Source organism: Pelodiscus sinensis, chromosome 6 (assembly GCF_049634645.1).
Source record: "Pelodiscus sinensis isolate JC-2024 chromosome 6, ASM4963464v1, whole genome shotgun sequence".
NCBI lineage: Eukaryota > Metazoa > Chordata > Testudines > Trionychidae > Pelodiscus > Pelodiscus sinensis.
The window spans coordinates 93,846,304-93,871,106 of NC_134716.1; the positions used below are offsets into that span (position 1 = coordinate 93,846,304).

At 42.4% G+C, this 24,803-nt stretch overlaps 1 protein-coding gene across 5 annotated transcripts in view; it reads left to right on the forward strand.

The window, feature by feature from the left end:
• The window catches only part of PDE4D (phosphodiesterase 4D), a 1,060,501-nt gene that overhangs the window by 261,195 nt on the left and 774,503 nt on the right, over nt 1-24,803 (forward strand). For 4 of the 5 annotated variants that reach the window (XM_075932865.1, XM_075932874.1, XM_075932875.1 and 1 more), the window contains one exon: nt 23,506-23,741. In XM_075932865.1, the coding sequence (XP_075788980.1) occupies nt 23,506-23,741 (236 nt within the window). Of the gene's footprint in view, nt 1-23,505; nt 23,742-24,803 lie in introns of those variants that run through there. The other variant, XM_075932867.1, reaches the window with a different exon arrangement.

Consider the following 24,803-nt stretch of genomic DNA (forward strand, 5'->3'; position numbering starts at 1 on the left):
TCCGCCACTCTGAGTCCTCGCGGATCTTGTGCACCAGGGTCTGCTGCATGTCATGCAGGACGCTGATATGCCGGTACATGAGGTCTTCCTTGATCTTGGCATGCTTTTGGGTTCCTTGGGCTCTGGTGGCTGGCTCTGGTGGTGTGGCTCACCCCCAGGTCCTGGCTGATCCGGCTGTGGAGAACACAGAGGGAGATGTGGTCAGTAATCCATGCAGACACTGTCCTTGAGGCTGTGCCCTCCTCTGTGAGCAGCGACCAACAGTCCTAGGGGCAGAGGAGGGGGATGTCCCAAGAGCAAGGCCATGTGTGGCCTGCACAGTGCGGGGGAAGTGTCTGGCCACAGTGGGATCCCCTCATGGGCATCAGAGAAGCCGAAAGCCCTCCCTGGTGTTTGCACACACACCTATGGCTTGCAGCGCTTCTCGTAGGAGTGGGTGGTGCCTCGCATGTGCAAGCATGCCCACGTGATACGTGTGGCACTTCTTGGTGTGCCTGCTTCCAGTCATGGCAGGTGCTGGGAGGTCCCTCCCCCGTGGCAGGACATGTGTGGCCTCCCCTGAGCCTGGCAGCAGGATTGCACCATGTGCAGCACACTAATGCTGCACGTGGTTCCACATGCGCAGACCGCAGTATGATGTCCAGCCTAAGTGAAACTTGCACCCCGCCTCCTGTGCACCAGCCTCCCCTGTCCTCTGTGTGTGTGACAAACTAAGATCACTCACCTGAAGATCCCTCCCTGGCGTCCAATGAGGCCTGGGAGGCATCCTGGCTCACAAGCACTGGTTCTAGGGACAGGGTGACAGTGTCTGTCTCCTCCTCTGGCTGGCCCTGGTTCTCCTGCTCCTTCTCCACCGTGATGGGGATCTCGAGGCTGGAGTCCACCACGATGGGTGGGAAAGACGTTTTCCCACACCCCAGGGTCTGATAAAGCTCATCGAAGTAGGGGCAGGTGTGGGGTCCTGCCTCTGAGCGTGAGCTGTGCTTTCTGGCCTGGTCTGGCGGAGCTCCTTACCCTTACTCTGGACTTGTTCCAAGGTCTGGAATGGGTGTCTGTGCTCCGCCAGGGATTTGGCCATGTGCTCAAATATCTCAGCATTGAGGTACTTGAGCTCAGAACTGAGCCCAGAACAGAAGCAGTCCCTGTCCCAGGCTGAGTTGTAATCTTTTAACATTCCCCCAACCTCCTCTTCTTCACATCTTTTGGGAGTGGTAAGTTGTATTTCTTCCTCTGTCCCTCCCAGATTCAATTCCATTTTGATGACCACCCTGTAATCCGAGGCCAAGAGGAACCTTTCCCCATCGGCATTTCCCCAATCAGCTGTTTCACACTCCTCTATGCTTCTCCCATCCTCTGGCAGACATTTTGAATTCAACAGTCCTTTTTGCCATCCTCAGTTTCCCTTCTCTAAGCCCTTCAACTGTGCTCAGTTTCCCTGACAAGGTTAGTAGAGTGTCTCTCATGTTTTCATCTAAGGGTGCATCTAGACAGCACCCTTCTTTTGGAATAAGCTCCATCTGCTTCTGCTCCATGAGCAGCCTTTTCTCTTCTGGCTGCTGATTCTTTTGTTCTAGATCACTTGCCCTTGTATCTGCTAGGCCGTTTGTGGAACTGTCTCCTTGGTCACCTATATACCTTGTAGGAGAAAAAAGGATGACTTCTGGACTATTTTGAGCATTTGCTCCATCCTGATCTGATTCTAGAAGTGCAGCATGGCCACCAACTGTTATTTCTTCTGATCAGCTGCTACAGACCTCACTGTGCACAGATGCTCAACAGCTGCTGCTTCTTGAGCTGTTCATAATGAAAGATATGATTTTTGTCATGGAGGTCATGGATTCTGTGGCTTTAACAAAACTCTGGGAATTCTCTGACTTCAGCTTCAGTCTTAGGCAGTTGGGCTCAGGCTGTCAGTCCCCTGGCCTCCTGAGCAGGGCTCAGCACTGCCCCACTGCAGTCAGCCTTTCCTCTTACAGACAGGTGGTGAGCTTTCATGATTTTTTTTTCCCGCAACCTATCTGTGACATTTATGAAAAATAATGACACAATCTTAACCTTTATCATAAATAATTTGCCCCCTTCCTGTCTTCTGCCCAAATCTTCCTCCTGTGTGACTCCCTCAATTTTCCCCTCTGAGTCCTTTTATAAACTTTCAGCCCTTTGGTCAGGTGACTCATGTGTTAGTCTGTTTAGGTGATCTCAAACTATTTCCACGTGGTTCTGTGGCTAATAAACCAGAGCCAGCTTATTGTTTGGAATAGCTCAATTTCAGAGGGAGCACAGAAAGTTACACTGCAGAAGAGTGTGTCCTGCATGCTTGAGAGGTTTGTTGTTGTTATTTATTCATTGACTGTGTGTTTCTAAGGCCTGCAATTGTGAGAGGAAAGTACACTTGCTGCTACAGTGAGAATTGTCGATACAGACTGTGGTCCTGAATAGGGCTTGTCTTCATTGCAGTGTTAGCTCAAGTTACCTTCACTCATAGTAATACCTCTCTAGTTAGCCTAACACATTGAGAGCCATTACACTGTGAAACAACACTTGAACAGCTCTGGATGTTTGTATTAGCAGCACACAATAGCTGCATCTCAGCTGCATTACTAGCATAAATGTCATTAGCACTCAAATTTCAGCCCACGCTGCCTGATGGGCTAGCTATCTGAGCTACAACTTTTGAGTGGGCAGTATATATGTCACAGACCTGATGAAGAGCCTCTTTCCCCATACTGCTTGTACGGCAGGGACAAAGAGGTGTTCCTTGTGTTTTAGGACATTTGTAATCTCAAATGAGCACAGGTAGTGCCCCTGTAATGCCTTCATGACACGAGCAGTCCCTGTCCCAGGCTGAGTTGCAATTTCCCTTACGTCAATAGCCCTCTTTTGTTAGGCCTGTATCACTAGCTGTTGGAATTTTAATCCAACGTAGAGGTAACAGCATAACAGAGAAGCTGAAGAATCACACATTGAACATGGAGCCTGTAGTGCAAGGACAGATGCATATAAAGAGCTTCCAATATCAAACAGAATTCAGAAATTGTACATACAGATGCCCTAAATTGCTACAGCGTAAGAGTTAGGTTGCAGCAACACTCAAGTTACACTTCAAGCTAACCCTGGAGTGAAGACAAACCCTTTTATGGCAAAGTTATGTGTTTGAGTTGTTTGTGGAGGCATGCGCCTGTATTGGTTTTTGGCTTTTTCTTCCACAGTAGGAATGTTTATTCTTCTCTCACCTCACTTTTTTCTCTCTTCTATCATCCCTCTCTCAAATGTTTAGTTATTAAAGGTACCTCTCATGTACTATCAAGATCTTCAATATAGCTGTCCAAGAGTCTGTGAAAGCGTCTCACAAAGCTTATCAGACTTGTGCCTTTCTGATTCACAATGTAGAAAAGGTTTCTCAACTTATGTTTTCATTAAAAAAAATCTGAATGTATTATTTACAATGAACCATACTAAAATTCTGGATACAGTATACTGCATGTACTATTTACATTTATTTTATTTGTTTTTCAAATCATGCCTTATACATGACAATGTGCAGAATTGCATCATTCCTCTTCATCATTTAATCTGTTGGAAACCAAAAAATCTAACTTGATGTGAACACTCTTTTCATGTACTAAATCTGCAAGAGATATATGTAATGTAATGTAAGGTTGTTTAATTATTCTGTAAAAACCATCACAAATCATTGCCTTCTTTTTTCTTCTACATCAGCAGCACACAAAGTCTTCCAAAAAGCAATTTTAAACATTCCTTTCCACATTGACCTGTGAATGATAAATAGAAAAATTGCCTGCACTTGATCACTTTCCTTCTGAAATTCTTCAAATTCTGTGGACATAGAGATCTATTCTTAAAAGCTTGTGTCTCTCATTTTCTGTAACTGAATATTTTTACATAGACTTGTTTACTGTATTGCAAGTAAAGGCTACTGCTGTGAAATAAAGGCTACTTCTGCATGTTTGCTGAAGTAATCGATTTAAACTAATAACTTCATAGCAGTCGCTGCTGATATTACAATAACAATTGTTTAAAAAAAATTGAACAAAGGCACTAGATTCAAAGGTGGCATCACTCGCAACACATTTGTTCTATTTATGGATTTAAACAGGATCTATAAGCATCATCCCTTCAAACTTTTGGAACTAATCTGATCCAATCTGAACTTTGCAACCTGTCTCACTATTGTAGATCATCAGAACTCTAACCCAAACACTCACTCTTGGAGTCAAGATTTTGCCACATGAATTCATCTCTGTATGTCTATACTGCAGCCTTCTTCCACAAAAGCTTAGGCAAATGAAGCACAGAGAAGAATATTGCCGTGCTTCATTTGCATAATTAATTAGACATTTTGGTACATGAGGCTTTTGTGCAAAAAGGAGCTGTGTAGACAGTTCCTTTTTGCACAAAACCCCCTCTTGTGCAAGAGCTGTTCTTCCTGAGAAAATGAGGAAGAACTGCTCTTGCACAAAAGGGGATTTTTGTGCAAAAATGAGCTGTCTACATGGCTTCTTTTTGCGCAAAAGCCTCTTGCACAAAAATGGCTGCTAATTAATTATGTAAATAAAGTGAAGCAATATTTTACTCCACGCTTCATTTAAATAAGCTTCTGCGGAAGAAGGCTGCAGTATAGACGTAGCTTAAGGGTAAATACATAGGACAGTCTAGCACTTCCAATTTTATCCCATCCCTATCTGAAGAACTCAGTGCTTTTGTGTTCAGTGGACAATTTCTGATCATTGTGAGCAAGCTGAATGCACCTTTATAATGGCACAGGACATAATTCCAAAAGTTCATTTGAAGTTATCAGAAGATACTAAAATAATTTATTATAAGCGTAGTACATAAAGATCTTTTACAGATTTTCCAAATTAAGCCTATCAGCAATCTGAACCAAAGTTGTAACACTTTGTAAACAATATCTTCCATTAAAGGTTGCCATGTAATAAGTTTAGTGAGTTCACATCTGTTACATAGTTCAAAATGAAGGCACTGCACCCTCCTGTAAGCTGGCTAATTGTGCACACCAAAGGCCTCACCTCCAAGCTTCCTATGTGACCCTCCTTCCACCCATATATATTTCTGGGATTTTCTGTAACTTTCCCCATCTACTATATCATGCCTAGGATTCTGTGTGTCCTCTTCCACTGTGGCAGGGACTCTGTCTCTCCTCATTCCTTATCTAACTTATGCCAAGATCATAATGTTTCCGAGTAATCTGAACATTGTGTTTTGTTTCTTTAATCATAGAATCATAGAATATTAGGACTGGAAGGGACCTTGAGAGGTCATAGAGTCCAGTCCCCTGCCCTCATGGCAGGACCAAATACTGTCTAGACCATCCCTGATAGACAGTTATCTAACCTACTCTTAAACATCTCCATAGTTGGAGATTCCACAACCTCCCTGGGCAATTTATTCCAGTGTTTGACTACCCTGACAGTTAGGAACTTTTTCCTAATGTCCAACCTAAACCTCCTTTGCTACAGTTTAAGCCCATTGTTTCTCGTTCTATCGTCAGAGGCCAAGATGAACAAGTTTTCTCCCTCCTCCTTATGACACCCTTTTGGGGTGTGTCTACACTACAAAGTTAGTTCAAACTAACGGACGTTAGTCCGAACTAACTTTCATAGGCGCTACACTTTATTCAAAGTAGGAATAAGAGCCTCCGGAAAAGGGTGCTTTTTCCGGAGGATCGGGGCCAGTGTAGACGCTCTTTTCCGGCTTTTCTAAAAGCCGGAAAAAAGCAGCGGACATTTTTATTTAAATGCCACTGGGGGATATTTAAATCCCCCGCGGATTTCCCTACTACGATAGCTGAAATTAACATGCCCCTTCCGGAAAAGGGGCCAGTGTAGACGTAGCCATTGTGATGGTGCCACATTTGCACAGGGACTTAAAATGGCTCGCTCATTACCATAAATAATTTTCCACTTTAAGTATGTTTAAAGTACGTATGATCTTTTGTTACATATACAATAGAGAACACAATTCTGTTGAAATGCTGTCCTGTAGGGAACAAACTATAATCTAAAATTGTATATAAACTCACTGACTCTGAATAACCTCCTTTGTTTTTTTTCATCTGCTTTTCGCCATCTAGTAATTCTTTTTTAAAGAATTCCTAATTTTCATTCACATTTTTCTGTATACAATTTTCTGCTCAATCAGTTTTGCTCCTAATTTTGCTGAGTTTTGGGAAATTAACTTTTTTAAAAGTACTAAGTATATTTATTTCTGGTTGGGGCTATCTTCTGTTTGCCAAACTGAATGTAGTTGGGGCAAGCTTGTTGGTCCCTGGACAACAGCCAACTTTCAGTCCAGTAATTAATTGTTTTGAGGGCCAAAACAGTTACCTCATTTTGAAGAAGTGAAGCAATTTATCCAAGGTCATGCAGTAAGTCAATAGCAGAATTGGGAGCAGAATACTAGTCTCCCTAGCCCTACAGTTCTGTGCTAAGTTATAGAAATGCTTCCGTCTTCTAATTATGATATGGAAGGGTAAAAAGGAATCAATAGGGAATGTTCACGTGGGAACTAACGATATGGCCAAGAATGACCTTGAGTGGGTTACTGCGGATTATGTAGCACTGGGAAGAAGGATCCAAGATTTCGGAGCGCAAGTGGTGTCCTTGTCCATCCTCTCTGTTGAAGGGAAAGGACTGGGCAGGGATCATCGAATTGAGGACGTAAATGCGTGGTTGTGCAGGTGGTGTCGCAGAGAGAGCTTTGGTTTCTTCGACCATGGGACTCTGTTCTGGGCACAAGGATTGTTAGGAAGAGATGGGATCCACCTAACAAAGTGAGGGATGAGTAGCTTCGCGGGCAGGCTTGCAAACCTAGGGTATGTCTACACTACCCCGCTAGTTCGAACTAGCGGGGTAATGTATGCATACTGCACTTGCTAATGAAGCCCGGGATTTGAATTTCCCGGGCTTCATTAGCATAAGCGGGGAGCCGCCATTTTTAAATCCCGGCTGCTTCGAACCCCGTGTAGCGCGGCTACACGGGGCTCGAACTAGGTAGTTCGGACTAGGGTCCTATTCCGAACTACCGGTACTCCTCGTGAAACGCGCTACACGGGGTTCGAAGCCGCGGGGATTTAAAAATGGCGGCTCCCCGCTTATGCTAATGAAGCCCGGGAAATTCAAATCCCGGGCTTCATTAGCAAGTGCGGTATGCATACATTACCCTCCTAGTTCGAACTAGGAGGGTAGTGTAGACATACCCCTAGTGAGGAGGGCTTTAAACTAGGTTCGTCAGGGGACGATGACCAAAACCCTGAGGGGAGAGGGAAAGTCGGATACCGGGAAGAAATGCAGAGAGGAACGAGCAAGACCCGTGATTCGAATGGAGAAGATAGGGCGATCAACTGGTTACCTGAGGTGTTTGTACACTAATGCGAGAAGCCTGGGCAACAAACAGGAAGAACTGGACGCCCTGGCCCAGTCCAAGAAATATGATTTAATTGAGATAAGAGAGACTTGGTGGGAAGGCTCGCATGACTGGAGCACTGTCATGGAAGGGTATAGACTGTTCAGGAAGAACAGGCAGGGGAGAAAAGGAGGAGGAGTTGCACTATATGTAAGCAAGCACTATGATTGCTCTGAAATCCAGTATAAAGAGGAAGAAAAACCTGTTGAGAGTCTATGGGTTAAGTTTAAAGGAGCAAACAAAAGCAGTGATGTTGTGGTTGGTATCTGCTACAGGCCACCGAATCTGGTGGATGAAGTAGATGAGGCTTTCTTCAGACAACTGAGAGAAGCTTCCAGATCGCAGGCCCTGATTCTTGTGGGGGACTTTAATAACCCTGACATCTGTTGGGAAACCAATATGGCAGTACACAGACAATCCAGGAAGTTTTTGGAGAATGTTGGGGATAACTTCTTGACACAAGTGCTGAAGGATCCGACCAGGGGCTGTGTGCAGCTTGATCTTCTGCTCACAAACAGGGAGGAACTAATAGGGGAAGTAGAGGTGGGTGACAACCTAAGAAGCAGTGATCATGAGATGGTAGATTTCAGGATCCTGACCAAAGGAAGAAAAGAGAGTAGTAAAATACACACCTTGGACTTCAAAAAAGCAGACTTTGACTCCCTCAGGGTATGTCTACACTACCCCGCTAGTTCGAACTAGCGGGGTAATGTATGCATACCGCACTTGCTAATGAAGCCCGGGATTTGAATTTCCCGGGCTTCATTAGCATAAGCGGGGAGCCGCCATTTTTAAATCCCCGCTGCTTCGAACCCCGTGTAGCGCGGCTACACGGGGCTCGAACTAGGTAGTTCGGACTAGGGTCCTATTCCGAACTACCGGTACTCCTCGTGAAACGAGGTGTACCGGTAGTTCGGAATAGGCACCCTAGTCCGAACTACCTAGTTCGAGCCCCGTGTAGCCGCGCTACACGGGGTTCGAAGCAGCGGGGATTTAAAAATGGCGGCTCCCCGCTTATGCTAATGAAGCCCGGGAAATTCAAATCCCGGGCTTCATTAGCAAGTGCGGTATGCATACATTACCCTCCTAGTTCGAACTAGGAGGGTAGTGTAGACATACCCTCAGAGATGTGATGAGCAGAATCCCCTGGGATGCTAACATGAAGGGGAAAGGAGTCCAGGACAGCTGGCAGTATTTTAAAGAAGCCTTACTGAAGGCACAGAAAGAAACCATCCCGACTGTCCGAGACAGAACATCAGAAATGACTGCCCGTCGCAGGGAGCCATAGCCTGTAATACCTCTGAGGCTGGTATAGGGGGCTCTGTCTGTGAGGTGGAGTGTTTTCCATATAAGGGCATGTAAATTAATAATCTTCCCCTGCTCGCTCCACCCATTGCAGTAACAGATCAGCCAGTGGGCTGACTCGTGCTCAGGCCTGCTACTCCACCCACTGCAGCAAAAACCAACCTATGGGGTGATAAGTTCACAGGCAATAAAACAGGCAGGCAGCCCCTATCTCACTGGGAATTCGCATTGAGTGAACGCCTGGCCTGATCACCCAGACGCCTTGCACCCCCCGCTCTTGAGTCTTACTGAGCGTACTCTGAGTTGGTCGACCCGAGTGGAGACAGTTTATGAGCGTGTGACCGGTACTTGTGTTCCTGCTGTCTCCAGAACTGGTATAACACCCCTTCCCCCCCACCATCATCCCTATCCTAATTGATTTTTTAGTTGTCCTTATTGCTTACCAAGTGACAGTGGCTAAAAAGTTACTAAGTTAGTTTATAAATAGTTGTGGTTTAGGTTTTTTACTGTTTCCTTGTATAAAGTTGTGTAAATAGTCAGCCCTATGGATAATACCAGTGTTAATTCAACTGTTCCTAACCCCTGGGCAGTTATTGGGAATTATTGTGATTTAGAAAAGCCTCAGGGAATTGTTTTGTGTTGTCTGGCAATCTGTTTAATTTTTGTTCTGATGATTGTCTGGCGCCATCAAAATAAAATCAGTTTGTACTTTTTGAAACCCCCAGTTGTGGTCTCATCCTTTCCGGCATCCCTTCGAACCTCGTGTATTACGGGGACTGACACCGACGTGTAGCAAGAGAGGCAAACATGGTAGGAGACTGGATTGGCTTACAGGGGAAATCCTTCGTGAACTTAAGCACAAAAAAGAAGCTTAAAAAAAGTGGAAACTTGGACAAATGACCAGGGAGGGGTTTAAATGTATAGCTCGAGAATGCTGGGGGGTTATCAGGAAGGTGAAAGAGCAAATGGAATTGTGACTGGCTAAGGATGTGAAGGATAACAAGAAATGTTTCTACAGCCATGTTAACAAGAAGAAGGTGATCAGAGAGGGTGTGCAGCCCCTACTGGATGACGGAGGTAATCTAGTGACAGATGATGTGGGGAAAGTTGAAGTACTCAATGCTTTCTTTGCCTTTGTATTCACGGACAAGGTGGGCTCCCAGACTAATGCGCTAAGTGACGCAAGACGGGATGAAGATGGACAGCCCTTGGTAAAGAACAGGTTAGGAACTATTTAGAAAAGCTAAACGTACACAAATCCATGGGTCCGGACTTAATGCATCCGAGGGTACTGAGGGAGTTGGCAAATGTCATTGAGGAGCCTTTGGCCACTATCTTTGAAAAGTCGTGGAGATCAGGAGAAATCCCGGATGATTGGAAAAAGGCAAATGTAGTGCCCATCTTCAAAAAAGGGAAGAAGGACGATCCAGAGAACTATAGGCTGGTCAGTCTTACCTTGGTTCCTGGAAAAATCATGAAAGGGATCCTTAAGGAATCAATTTTGAGGCACTTGGAAGAGAGGAAAGTGATTAGGAATAGTCAGCATAGATTCACAAAGGGAAAGTCATGCCTGACCAATCTGATTTCTTCTATGATGAGGTAACTGGCTCTGTGGACGTGGGGAAGTCAGTGGATGTGATATACCTTAACTTTAGCAAGGCTTTTGATACGGTCTCCCACAATATTCTTGCCAGCAAGTTAAGGGAATGTGGATTGGATAAATGGACGGTAAGATGGATAGAAAGATGGCTAGAAGGCCGGGCCCAGCAGGTAGTGATCAACGGCTTGATGTCAGGATGGCGGTCGGTTACTAGCGGAGTGCCCCAAGTTTTGGTTCTAGGACCGGTTTTGTTCAATATCTTTATTAATGACCTGGATGAGGGGATGGATTGCACCCTCAGCAAGTTTGCGGATGACACTAAGCTAGGGGGAGAGGTAGATATGCTTGAGGGCAGAGATAGGGTCCAGAGTGACTTAGACAAATTGGAGGATTGGGCCACAAGAAATCTGATGAGGTTCAACAAGGACGAATGCAGAGTCCTGCACTTGGGATGGAAGAATCCCAAGCATAGATACAAGCTGGGGACCGACCAGTTAAGTAGTAGTTCTGCAGAAAAGGACCTGGGGGTTACAGTGAATGAGAAACTGGATAAGTCAACAGTGTGCTTTTGTAGCCAAGAAGGCTAATAGCAAATTAGGTTGCATTAAGAGGAGCATTGCCAGCAGATCCAGAGATGTCATTATTCCCCTTTATTCGGCTTGGTGAGGCCACATCTGGAGTATTGTGTCCAGTTCTGGGCCCCCCACTACAAAAAGGATGTGGACGCATTGGAGAGGGTCCAGTGGAGGGCAACCAAAATGATTAGGGGGCTGGAGCATATGACTTATGAGGAGAGGCTGGGGGACTTGGGTCTGTTTAGTCTGCAGAAGCGAAGAGTGAGGGGGGATTTGATAGCAGCCTTCAACTTCCTGAAGGGAGGTTCCAAAGAGGATGGAGAAAGGCAGTTCACAGTAGTGATGAAAGGCAATACAAGGAGCAATGGTTTCAAGTTACAATAGAAGAGGCTAGGTTGGATATTAGGAAAAGCTATTTCACTAGGAGGGTAGTGAAGCACTGGAATGGGTTACCTAGGGACGTAGTGGAGTCTCCATCCCTAGAGGTGTTTAAGTCTTGGCTTGACAAAGCCCTGGTCAGGTTGATTTAGTTGGGATTGGTCCTGCCTAGAGCAGGGGGCTGGACTTGATGACCTTCTGAGGTCTCTTCCAGTTCTATGGTTCTATGATTCTATGATTCTGGGCTATGCATTAAACCTTTTTGGGCTGCCTTTTACCTACATTGTTTGGAGAAGACTCCAAATCAAGTAAATACAATGATTAATTTACCAGTTGGATAGTAACTGTCCATCTTCCCTTATGTGAAAAAATATTTTCTCTCCAGTTGTGCTGGATAAAAGTCCATGCTCTTTTCATTCAAGGCAAAGCAGTCTAAAGGTTTTGAGATTCAGGGTTAGGAAGGAGAAAAAACAGCTGTGACTCTCATTTGAATAAAAGATAAAATTCTGCTTTTTGAGTGCAAACACTAAATAAAAGTCTTCAGAGTGAGGTTTTTAATGCTACCGTTTTTCAATGTTGACACTTTTTAAATGCTACAGTGAGAGATACAATCTCATAATAAATTTGTATAATATTTCCAATTATTTGATGAGACATAATAACTGATAATTTTGAACATGTATTTTTAAAAGTGTGTTTTCTTGAGGATGGAAAAAGAAGGAAAGAAGTACATAGTCATATAATGGCTAGATTTTATTTAGCTGTGGGATTAAAAATATGAATCATCGTCATTTCTATAGCGCAGATAATGAACAACTGTAAATCATGTTGCAAAATAACCTGAAAATGATGTAAGGGTAATTAGTCATTTGGTAGCTCTTCTATAACAAGAAAAAACAGCAATAGTTTGTTGATTTCGTATATTTTTTTCTCCATATAGGTTTCTGAAACAATGGTCTTTGAGAGGAAATATGTAAAAATGTAGGTATTATCGGGGAGAGGAGATGAGTACCTGGAGGAGGGGACAGGGAAAGGGATCATATATTTAAAAATCTCTGAAATGACTACATTAATAAATAACACTACTGTATGTCTTATATTTTCTGTACATGGTTAGTAGAAGTGTAATTGCTTTACAGAGTGGAGAGGAGGAGTGGCAACAGAAGCTGGGTAAAGACTGCGGCGTTTTTATGGAAAAAGCTACACAAAATGCGCTCCGCAATTTGTGTAGCTTTTTCTGCTTTTTTTTTCAGAAGAGGCTTTTCCGCCATTTGGCCCTGCCTAGATGGGGCCAAATGGTGGGAAAGCTTCCTCTTTTGGCAGAGCCCTCATGCCTCATGAAACGAGGTATACAGGGCTCCCCGAAAGAGTGCGTTTGCTCTTCCGTGAAAAAAAGCAAAAGAGCAAACGTGTTCCTTGGATGTGGTGGGTTTTTTGTGGGATAATTCCGGAATCCCACCAAAAAAACATAGTCTCGACATAGCCAGAGAGAAATCAGAGAGGTTAGTGGCTGGGGCAACAAAGCAGGTTGGAGCTAAGAAGAGAGCAGATACCTCATGACTCCTGCCAATCCTTATTCTCCGAATTACATTGGATGCAACATTTTTGTTTGTTCATTTGTGTCCCGCTATTAAGAACTGGCAAATTCCCGAACTTTGCCTAGCTTCAGAACCATTTCAGCCACACAAAGTTCTATTGAATTCTCCTGCTGAGGGTAGAAAGTGAGTGATGGATCAAGAAAGCTTGCAAAATTCTGCTATGATGTTGCCAATATTCAGATATGAACAAATGTGTTTGTTAAAAAATTCAGACCTTTTATTTGAAATGCCTTTTTGCACCCCCATGATTTGGATCTGGGTCTTGAATTTGTGTTTTCCCTGTGAAAGTGTGTCCAAACCTGGCAAAGTTAAACACCTTTGAAAAATCATGGTTGGTATATACACAGACAGATATCTTTGATTTTAGCAGCTACAATCTCCAAAGATTACCTCCTTGCTGAGCATGCTTGCTGGGAGCTCCAGCTGTTGACTAGACTGTGCAAGTGCCACCCTCAATAGAGCAACTCAACATGCTGATTACTTTCACAGGTCCTACCTATGATAGCACTGCATGGACCGTTCCCCCAGAACAATTGAGAATGCTTCTTCCAGCCCTGGGAAAGCAGGGCTGAGAATAACTTTCCCTATTATGCCTATTCTCAACTGTTTGAACTATGCACTGGAAGTGAGAGCCGTTTCCTTCTTCTCCTGTGGCTCAGTGACCACTTTGCTAGCACCCAGGCAGAGTGGAGGAAGAAACCATTTTATCTGATTACACAGGGGCAAAAGACTAGACTGAGGTGAGAGAAAAAAGATTAAGACAAACTGTGTGGTGGGGTGAGGAAATGTCTTAAATTGGAGGGCAAGGAGACTAACACTCTGTAAGAGGCCACAAGCCTCAAACATCAATTCACAGGGCTCTTAGGAGCCATTAAGCTCTGACTTGCAAGCATTGGGGTGTTAACAGTTGTCAGAATGACAAGCACAACATTGACAGAGGACTCCACTCCTGGGATCTGACTGATGGTACTCTGGGGGTCCCAGTTGTGTCCCTGCTTTTACTTACATCAAGCAGAGGAACAGGAAGTCTGTGTAGCTAGCTTTCCTCTAATTAGGATTGCCTCTTCTGTGCCATGCACTCCAGAGAACTGGCTTCTCTATCCCTGTCCATGCAAGAGTTCCTATTTGATACTAGTCACTTCAAGTCACTTCAAACCGAGTTTTCAGAGATGGTCCTTAATGTTTATGTTCCTTGCTTTCTGTGTGCTCTGCTTGAGACCTTAGAGCCCGATTTGCAGAAGTGCTGGGCATTCATAGTTGCAACTGAAGTCAGTGGGAGCTGTGCTTGACTATATGAAGTGCCATATAATGCTACATACTCCGAATAATCAGTTCCTAGGTATCCAAAATTAGTGAATACTCTTGATCTTAATCTCTTTGCTTCTGTAAAATGAGAATAATAATACCCCTTCATATCACGAGGTACTGTAAAAATAATGTTTGTCAAGTACTCAAATACTAGAGTGTTAAGAGCCATAAAAAAGCCCTTGAAGGAGTGAATAATTCTGACTGCAGAGCAGGGTTCAAAAAGTGTGTAATAAATAATGCCTAGGGCCACAAATTGAACAATGAAGATAAAACAAAAATACTGAATAGCTGCATATTAATTGTTTATCATCCATTACATGCCCTGAATAAACTGGGGACCCCATGAAAAAAATAGCAAATGTTCATAATGCATACACATGCTCAATTAGAGTTGCACAAACAATCTTCATTCTGACATTTCCTCCATTGGAGGAAGATGCCATTTAGGAAGAGTTGGTTGATTTCTCTTAGCTTCTTTTGATGCTAAACAAAGCATGCTAAAGGTCTGATTTCCTCTTCATCTTGCTTTGTGGTTGCCTCTAAAGGTGGCTTTGTTGGAATTAATATTTGACCTTTAAAAACATACTATCATATTTCTTCCCTTCCAAAATGTATACAAACAACATATATTATTAAAGCTAAGATTGCTCACTTCACAGATTGAACCTGGCTAAGAACAACACTGATGCATGATCATTGCTATTAGGGTTTTTTGTCTTTTTGCTTAGCCATGTCTCCAAATGATTCTACAGCTCTGACATAAGTCAGATATGACTAGGTCCTGTCTTTACCACAGGAGAATGTCTTAACTATGTCAAAGGGCTAATTGTGTGTTTTAAATGGCTCTTCTAACTTGTATATTTGCATTGTGGATAGGGAGTCAACAGAATTCTGTTTAGACACTCTTGTGAACTTGATTTTTAAAGTGGCTTTTTCCTGGGAAAGTAAATCTATCTTTTGGGGGAGAGGGTTAATATTTGTCTGAGTGACGCAGAGGAGTACTTAACAATTCCTCCTCCTAATTTGTGAATTTGTATACAGAACAACTTATCCCTCCCCCCACATTATATTCAGAAAAGAAATATGGGAAGGGGGCTTATTTTGATTTAGTTGAATTTACACCTCAGAGGTCTGGATTGTTCTTGGCTCTTATAGGGTTGCACAATAGGAAGGGCATAAGGAGTCTTCCCCTGCCTTGTGGAGCCTATGTAAGGCCAAGCAGAGTTGCAGTCCCTGCATTGAGAAGCCTTTAGGGACAGCTCTGTCCGTGCTTCCCAGAGGGCATAGGATGTCCCAAAGAGGGCTGGGCAAGCTGAGGAGAGTTGCGACTGTGCTCTATCTTCATCCACCTCTGGACTACCCTGCAGAGGGGAAGTGCAGACAGAGTGGAGGATGCAGTACTGCTGTGTGCAAGGGAACACCAGGCTGTCACCTGGCTGAATTCTTCCCCTTGCTCCTCCTGAGGAGAGGCAGCTGTGCTCCACCCCCTTCTTTCCCCAGTACGAGACTGTACCTTCTCAACACAGTGAGTATAAGGGTTGTCTTCCTCTATCTGCCCACCTCTAATTGGATGGATTTGGTTATAGAATAGTAGACTGTACTTAAAGTAAAGGAATACATGTCAGATATGTATGGTGTAATGTATTCAGGCAGTTGTACTGGAAGGTATTGATAGGTTCCAGCAACCATGTCTTTGATCTATGGGCAATCACAGACCTCATTGAAGCTGATGGGCATGCTAACCACCTTTCATCACACTAAACGAAGTGACAAACAAAAGGCACTGGGCCATATGAGAGAGCTGGAGTCAGGGCTAACTTGGGGAGCTGTGAGAGAGTACTACTTTTGTACACACAGTACTGGCTAGAAAAGCAGCCTGGAGATTGTCTGAGCCCTGTTAACTTACACAATTAGATGGAAACAAAAATGGCAAATTAAGGATTTTTTTTTCTGCTAACCAGAGGCTAACAGGAATATATGGTACTGGGAGATATTTCTTTTATATTTAATGAATTGCCTTTTAAAAACAGGTAGCAATAAAGTATTAAAAAACAAATCTAAGGTAAGATCAGCTTTTCAACAGTTACAGAGCATGACAGCAGCATGAAATGAACAAAGAAATACACAGTTCATGCAAGCAAACATCACTTCTCACCTGTAAGCTTGTGCAAATTGGTTTGCTGACAGAATCAGGTGTGTCATTCAAATGGACTGAGTGTGACATTTTATCCACAGTTTAGAATAATTGAAATGCATTGCATTGAATCACTGCTTGGCAGGCATCTCGAGCAATGGCATCCATTTATTTGGTTCTGAGTACATAGGTTCTGCTGTGTGTTGTAATGGAAAATCTTCATCTTTTATAACCCAAAGCTTGCCAAAGTAATTAAAAACAGACTTTCAAAATTGTATACTACGGTTCTGTGATGCATTTTACAAAATGGCTTTAGCATTAGATAACATTAGTGCTTACTGATGGGCTGTCAGCAATGTCAAAACCATTTTGAAAATGCTTAACAAATATGCAGAACTAATTCTTCTTTTTATGTAAAATGTCCTTTTCATAATATTAAAAAGATATTCTAGCAATGCATTTTATTGCTAACATACCTTCTGGGGTAAGAAAATCCATTCATGCCAAAATTGGCCAACTTGGAGACCTAATTGCTTGCACATAAATCAGTGGCCTGATATTCAAAGGCGTTGAATTAATTCCCCATTGCCTTAAAATGAAACATAAATTTTGGTGCTCCAACTCTAGACACAGACCTAAGTTTCAAAAATGTTTCTTCAGTCTTTAGCCTTGTACGTTTTTATAGATTCTGATGGTCCCATATATGCCAGTGCCTCTTATCTTTTTATTTTTACTGATGACTCTGTAGAGGCAGTGGCATAATGTATTCACGTTCTTAGTACAACTAGCTCATTCCATTGATTCCTAGCTTTTTTCTGAGAGTTTTATTGCAGTTTCCAGCTTTCAACTCTTTCTTCACTGGCAAAAATCTGGTCTTTGTCACTAGTGAATTTGATTAAAAGACCTACAGGGATAAATACATCATTTTCATCTGGTACCAAATGCAGCAAAATCTTTCACATAGCTCTAGGACATAATTAACTTCTTTCACTTTTTCTTTTTTTTTAATTTTACCTCCTCATTAAAAAACACACATTAGACATTCAAAGCCTTAAGTTAAACTTCTCCCTGGATGACTGTAACATGTTAGACATTTTTACAGTGATTAATTTCAATGTTGATTCACTTTTGAGTATATCCATTAATTCATACCATATTATAATTCCTATAATTTTTAAATTGCTTTAAGGTTGCATTGACTATTTTTTCATAAATGATCAATTTAATTTTTCTGATTTAAATGGTAATTAGAACTATTTTCCTGATTAGGCTATGACCATAGTTGTAGTTTATTAATATTATTCCTTAGATGTGCAATGAGAAAATTGCTTTATTAATAGCCTTTGGTCTTCTCTCTGAGTTCACTGAATAGATATATGTGGGTACAATGTCAGTTCTCCCCTCAAAACACCTGGCCAATATGCTTCAGTTCTGACCTGAGAGACAACTCTTAGAATCGTGGGTATTTTGTCTCTGAGGATGCAGCCTTTTAGTTCTAGAATAAGTCTTCCAAGAATGGTGAAAGTTTTGATGGTGCTTTCTGTATTCCTGACATGAGTCCATTGGTAAATGGAACGAGACCACAGAGTAATTTAATATAGAATACATGACTCCAATTTTATTTCATTGTTACAACAAGCTTCTCAGAAGATTAAGCACTTAGAACTTGAATGTTTAAATGGTGGACTCAATGGAAATATTTGAAAACTTGTAGCGCAAAAAGCTAGAGAATTTTTTAAAGTGACTGACTTTCTTTCGATAGTCAGCAAACTGTTCCCAGTTTTCAGGATGAGTAACTTCAAAAATAAAGTTATTGATATTTGGGCCTTAGCCTACATGAGATACTGATTATTTTCAGAATTAAAAAATTCTGGCAAAGTTACAATAAAATGTTAATATACTAATTCATACATTTCATATTCAGCATCAGGTTAATATTAAAAAAAAAAAAAAAAACTAGTTAAAAATTGTGGCCAGTCACAGGAACTGTAGGAAGCCAACATTTTGTCATAAGATGAAAATTGTTAATAATTTCCCCAAAGCCATCTAATTCCAGGATACAACTATCACATGTGTATGAAGGTTCCTGATTTCCTGCAAACCCTCTAAGAGAGCATCTACATATGACTGATATTAACTGGAATCAAATGTATCACATATGTTATAATTTGTAAGTATGTTCTTTATGAACTATGCAAATTGAAGCTGTCAAGATCAACTTCTTTGTCAAATATCCCTTTTCCATCTTTTCATTGTACCATTTGTGTGTGCTCTGAGAAATAAATTCAAGATGAATTTTCTCATGTTTTATATGTAGAAGCCCAGGTTTCTCTGTAAAGATTTGAAAAACATATACCTTAAATGTTCTGTTTATGTTGGCATGCAAGTTTTCTCAGACCATTACAACTGCTTAAAAGAAAAAGGAGCTTGTGGGGGATCCAGGGAAAACAACAAGCAATTACTACAGTGATTTGCTGATACGGATGGATCTGTATTATGATCTTTCTAGATCAGCCCAGTGAGGGTTGCGTCTGTTGTACATTGGGTTGTAGATATAGATCTTTTTGTTATGGTAACTGAGTAGGTCACTGGGGTCAGCCCAGCTAGTCTGGGCTTGTTCTAGTGAGTTCTGTGCTATGCAATAAAATGGACACTTGCACCTACTCCAGCTCTCTGCCTTCCTGCTGATTTCTTCCTATGCTGTGAAACTCCCCACGACATAACAAGTGGCGACGAGGATGGGATACCTGTGCTGCCTCCAGCAACAAAAGAAGTAGAAGTCAATGTAAGAAAACAAACTCTTTTTGGCCGTTCTGGAAGGTGGGGGTAAGAACTGATTGCTACACTGTGCAAACTGAAACTAAGATCAAGAAGCCCAGAGACTGGAAAAGAAAAAAAAAGGGGGGGAGTGCAGCAGCCATGGCTACACTTACAGGGTCACTGGGACCTTTTGAGGAGACTTTAGAGCAATGGCAGGTATATACTGAACGTTTTGAACTTTTTGTTATTGCAAATGACATTAAAGAAGAGAAGACGATGCCTATCAGGGGCGGATATAGGGCAGGGTGAATGGGGCGGCTGCCCTGGGCCTTGTGCTTCAGAAAGCCCCACGCATGCGCCGTGGCGCCGCTATGCATGCACATGGCGTCACTGCGCATGCGCCGTGGCAAAGGGGGGGGCCCCGCGTAATTATGCTGCCCGGGGCCCCGCAAAACGGTCATCTGCCCCTGGTGCCAATATTTTTAAGTGTTGTAGGGGTTAAGACCTATTCTCTGCTACGCAGTTTGCTGCTCCCTGTTAAGCCAGAGCCCAAATCTTACAGTGACATAGTGGAAATCCTGGGGTCACATTATGCTCCAAAACCACTGGTAATTGCAGAAAGGTACAGGTTCCATAGCAGAGACCAAAAAGAAAGTGAAACAATTGTACAATTTGTAGCCAATTTGAAAAAGCTTGCTGAACACTGTGAATTTAAGGAGATGTTAAATGATGCCATACGTGACAGGTTAGTGTGTGGCCCGCACAGTGAAGCTATATGGAGGCGTCTGTTAACAGAAGCTCAGCTCACCCTACTGAAGGCCATTGATATTGCGGTCTTCATGGAACTGGCCACACAGGAGGCACAATACCTTAGTGCACCCCCTGGGGTGCATAAAATGTCCCAAGAACCTACTCACAAAACAGTGGGGAGCCAGGAATGTTACCGCTGTGGTAAGACAGGTCACCATGCATCAGAATGCTGGTGTAAGAACCTAGTTTGTCGACAGTGTGGAAAAAAAGGACACATTGGCATGCCTGCAAACAAAAGAAAAAGAGGCCTGTGGTCTGGTGGAACAAAAAGGAAAATCTGCATACCATCGAGCAGATGCCTGATGATCAAAGTGACACCTTGTCTGAAGAAGAAGTGCCATGCTATGTTTTGTCTTTGGAACTGGGATCCCATGAATACTGGCTAACCCAACTGTTGGATGGCAAACCGGTACGCATGGAAGTGGACACTGGTGCAGCAGTTTCATTGGTCTCAGACTCGGTGTATAAGGAAAAGTTGAAGCATCTTCCACTTAAGGCAACAAAGATCATTCTGAAGACATATACAGGAGAAGCAGTACCCCTATTGGGCACTACTGATGTTAAGGTGGAACTAAATGGACGGACTGCAGAATTACCACTGTTTGTGGTGAAAGGCCATTACCCAGCCTTAATGGGGAGATCATGGCTTAGGAAGATCCCACTGGACTGGGCAGAAGTACACCGGATGACTAAAGAAGAAACAGGTCTGACTGATATATTAAAGAGACATGCTGCTGTTTTTGGAGAGGATCTGGGAAGTATGAGGGGAATCACCGTGAAACTGAACATTAAACCTGGTAGCCAACCAAAATATCTGAAGGCCAGAACTGTGCCATATGGTATCAGGCCAAAAGTTGAAGCAGACCTGGAGCGCCTAGTCAAGAATGGAGTCCTAATACCAGTTACCCATAGTCCATGGGCAACTCCAATAGTTCCAATATTGAAGAAAGATGGTTCTATTCGGATTTGTGGGGATTTTAAGGTCACTGTTAATCTTGTTTTATGTGCAGAGCAATACCCCTTTCCTCGCATCGATGACATCTTTGCGGGCCTGGCTGGGGGAAAAAGTTCAGCAAGATTGATCTGAGTCAAGCATATTTACAGATGCAAGTTGATGAGGAATCCCAAGAGCTGTTGACTATTGTGACTCATAAAGGGCTTTATCGTTACTATCGCTTACCCTTCGGAATAACTTCTGCCCCAGCCTTGTTCCAGAGATCTATGGGCCAGATCTTGTGTGGCTTGCCAGGAGTTCAGTGCTATCTTGACGACATCCTGGTCATGGGCAGGAACGAGGAGGATCACCTTAAGAACTTGAGGCAGTCTACCCTCATTTCATAATTAGTTTTTGTTTTCTTAAAGGGACGTTTTTATTAAGGGGGGAGGAATAGGTTGTTTATTGGGTTGTAGATATAGATCTTGTTGTTATGGTAACTGAGTAGGTCACTGGGGTCAGCCCAGCTAGTCTGGGCTTGTTCTAGTGAGTTCTGTGCTATGCAGTCAAATGGACACTTGCACCTGCTCCAGCTCTCTGCCTTTCCACTGATTTCTTCCTATGCTGTGAAACTTCCCACAACATAACAGTGTCATTACCTGTCTTGCTTGTGGTTCTGTAGCTTATAGTCCTGAGAACAACAGCCCACATACAAACATGTGGGTTACTCCCCAGCTTTTACCACCCAGTTATATTTTATAGGCTGACGTGCAATGCTCTCTAGTCCCAAATTCTAGCATGTCTGGCCAGATTCTCTGGCTAAGACCCTTCACAGATCTTGCTTCCTTTGTTCCTTCAGGTGCCCAAATGGCTTTCTGTCCTTGCTTATATTTACCAAAGTTTAATGACTGCGTTTCAGGAGGCAGGAGACCCAATCTTGGGGCTCAGCTTGCTGCATCTATCAGGAGGCTGGAACCATGTTAATTGTACGCAGTTTCCTCCCCCACCTTGTTATGATAGTTAAGAGGCTATCTCCTCCACTCACTATGTAAATGTGCCTTCATTGTCTCTGCTTGATGACCAGGCTAGTTAGACAAACAAATACATGGACTTATGCATAGTGGTTTTCAGGTATCTAAAAGGGTGTCGCGAGGAGGTGGGGTAGAGGAATTGTTCTCCTTGGCCACTGATGATAGGACAAGAAGCAATGGGCTTAAGGGAGGTTTAGGCTGGACATTGGGAAAAACTTCCTAATTGTCAGGGTTCTTAAACACTGGAATAAATTGTCTAGAGGGACTGTAGAATCTCTATCACTGGAGAAATTAAAGAGCAGGGTGGATAGACATCTTTCAGAGATGACCTAGATGGTGCTTGATCCTGCTGTGAGGGCAGGGGACTGGACTTGATGATCTCTCGAGGTCCCTTCCAGTTCTAGTGTTCTATGATTCTATAGTTGCTTGCCCATCACATTTTAAAAACATAATTCTAGTGTGACAGGACCTCTCCCCCCGGGGGTGTAGCCTGAGACTATGGGACAGCTATGTTCCCATCACTCTCTCCAACCTAGACTCTCTCTCCCAATGCCTTGCTAGTGACCAGCAGCAACTCCTCCACGTGCTGTTATCACTCAGCACAATCACATGTGGAGACCCCACTAAATTACATGGATGCTCCCAGAGCTGAGAAAGGCATCAACCAGATTCCCACATTTGCTAGCACTGTACCTCAGGAATACACCTTATAATTTATTAATTGCTTCACCAATACATCAATGGAAAGTGAATATACACTAGTCTTTGTAAACCCACTGAGCAAATTTACCAAATACTTCAGGCAAAAGTCACTGGTAAATATAAATGGTAAACAAGGTTATTGCCTATAAAAGATAAAATGGAGTGATCATTTTAACCAGAAAGGACACTCTCTCAATGACTTAACCACCTGCATTCTGCTACAAAGACCTTTTACATCTGCACTTGAAAGGGAATCCTCTGAACTGTCATTCATGTTAAAATTCGACACTTTCCAAAAAGGACTCAACAAACATTTGAACTATCTCACCCATTACCAAGATAGTTTCCCTAATTATCACCTCTAATACCATTAACTCACAAACATCCCACTCTCCCTACCTCTAATATCATCAATTCACAGACACTTACCTTCCTTCCTCCCCCCCCGCCCCCCGCTGCATCCCCCTCCTGTTCTGCAATGTGATTTGTCCTTTTCATATTTGTTCATTTTTTTTAATTGTATCCTTTGGTATATATGGTTGTGACTACTTTCTTCCACTATTTGATCTGAGGAAGTGGGTCTGGCCCACGAAAGCTCATCATCTAATAAACCATCTTGTTAGTCTTTAAAGTGCTACATTGTCCTGCATTTTGCTTCAGCTACCCCAGACTAACACGGCTACATCTCTATCACTCATCTGTCAATATTGTAATGGTTGCTATATTCATCCAAATATCTTCAGTATACCACACCTAGCTACGTTTTGCACAAACACAATTCTTTTGTGCCTTCTTCATTTAACACCTTTGCCAACAGTTCTAGGGCTACCTCAGAGATATTTAATTGATTTTTATTACGAAAAAGGAATTGGAGAGAAGAATTATGAAATAAGCTCTCTCTCTCTCTCTCTCTCTCTGTGATTATAGGTTTCAGAAGAAACATTATACTCCAATATGGAAGACGAAGTTCCTTTCCAAGGAATGGAACCCTATCTTGTGCGAAGACTTTCCTGCCGCAATATCCAGCTTCCTCCTCTGGCTTTCAGACAATTGGAGCAAGCAGACTGGGATAAAAAGAGTGATATGGAGAATATACCAAGGCCTACCAGTCTTCCACTAAGGATTCCTCCATTGATTGCCATCACATCTGCAGAGCCCAACAGGTATGTGTTGACTTGAAATGTCAACTCCTCTACTGAAATGTTATACTTCTTTACTTTCAATAAGAATTGCTTTTAAAAATCGACTTAGAAAATCTCTGTAGCTTAAAATATTGGAGTCAGTGTAAAAAAGTAAATGAAAATAAGTTTTTTTTCTCTTAACTCCAAACAAAGAAATGAAAGTGATTGCTGTAATTAGAGTAAAAATGTTCTGTAATATATGGAACCATTTTGGTAGTACTGGTAGAAAATATGGTCAAAATATATGCTATATTTTCTAAAATTATGTGACTGAGACTTAGTCATACTGCATATGCATCGTTGGTCCTATCAAACAGAAATGTTGGGAAAAGGTTACCCAGACCATTAGGGATATATTTTATTAAGAAAAGGAAAATTTATAGATGCATAGATATCTACTATTGGTGCAGTTTGTAGCTTTAGTATATTGAAATATTTCATATGCATACAATTTGAAAACTAAGAGAATTGTTAAGGAATTAGGCCTTTGTGGCTAGTAAGTGATTAATAGATACGTTAGACAGATAATTGTACATAATGTTTTCCTATTATTATGCAGTTGCCTCCTCATCCTGTTTGTAACTTCACACACTTTGTGTGGGTGTGTTTTATAGGTAGGGTTGGCAATACAGTTATTAAGATTGTATGACACTTCCCATTTTTGGATCCTGTTTTCAGTTGCTTATAATTTTGCCAAATTTAACAATTTGGGATGAAATTTTATATGCCAGATGTCTGCTTCAGGGTGATGACAATGGCTTTTATCAGCTTCATCCAAAATAATTTGGCCATTTCAGAGAACAAAGTTACAGAAAAACAAAGTTTTTTTTGCCTATGTTAAAAGCATTTTGAGAAACTTTAAGGTTTTCAGACTTTGTAGCAAGGAATTGAAATTTGGTGGTGAGAACAGAGAGAAGGGGGTCTGGGAGGCCTTTGTGTCCTTTTGCTTTCTTTGTGAACATCCACCCTATTTACACCAGTTATTAGCCTTTGAAAAGTCTCAGTTTGCGTGTGTTAGAGCTTTGCAGATATCTCCATGAATAT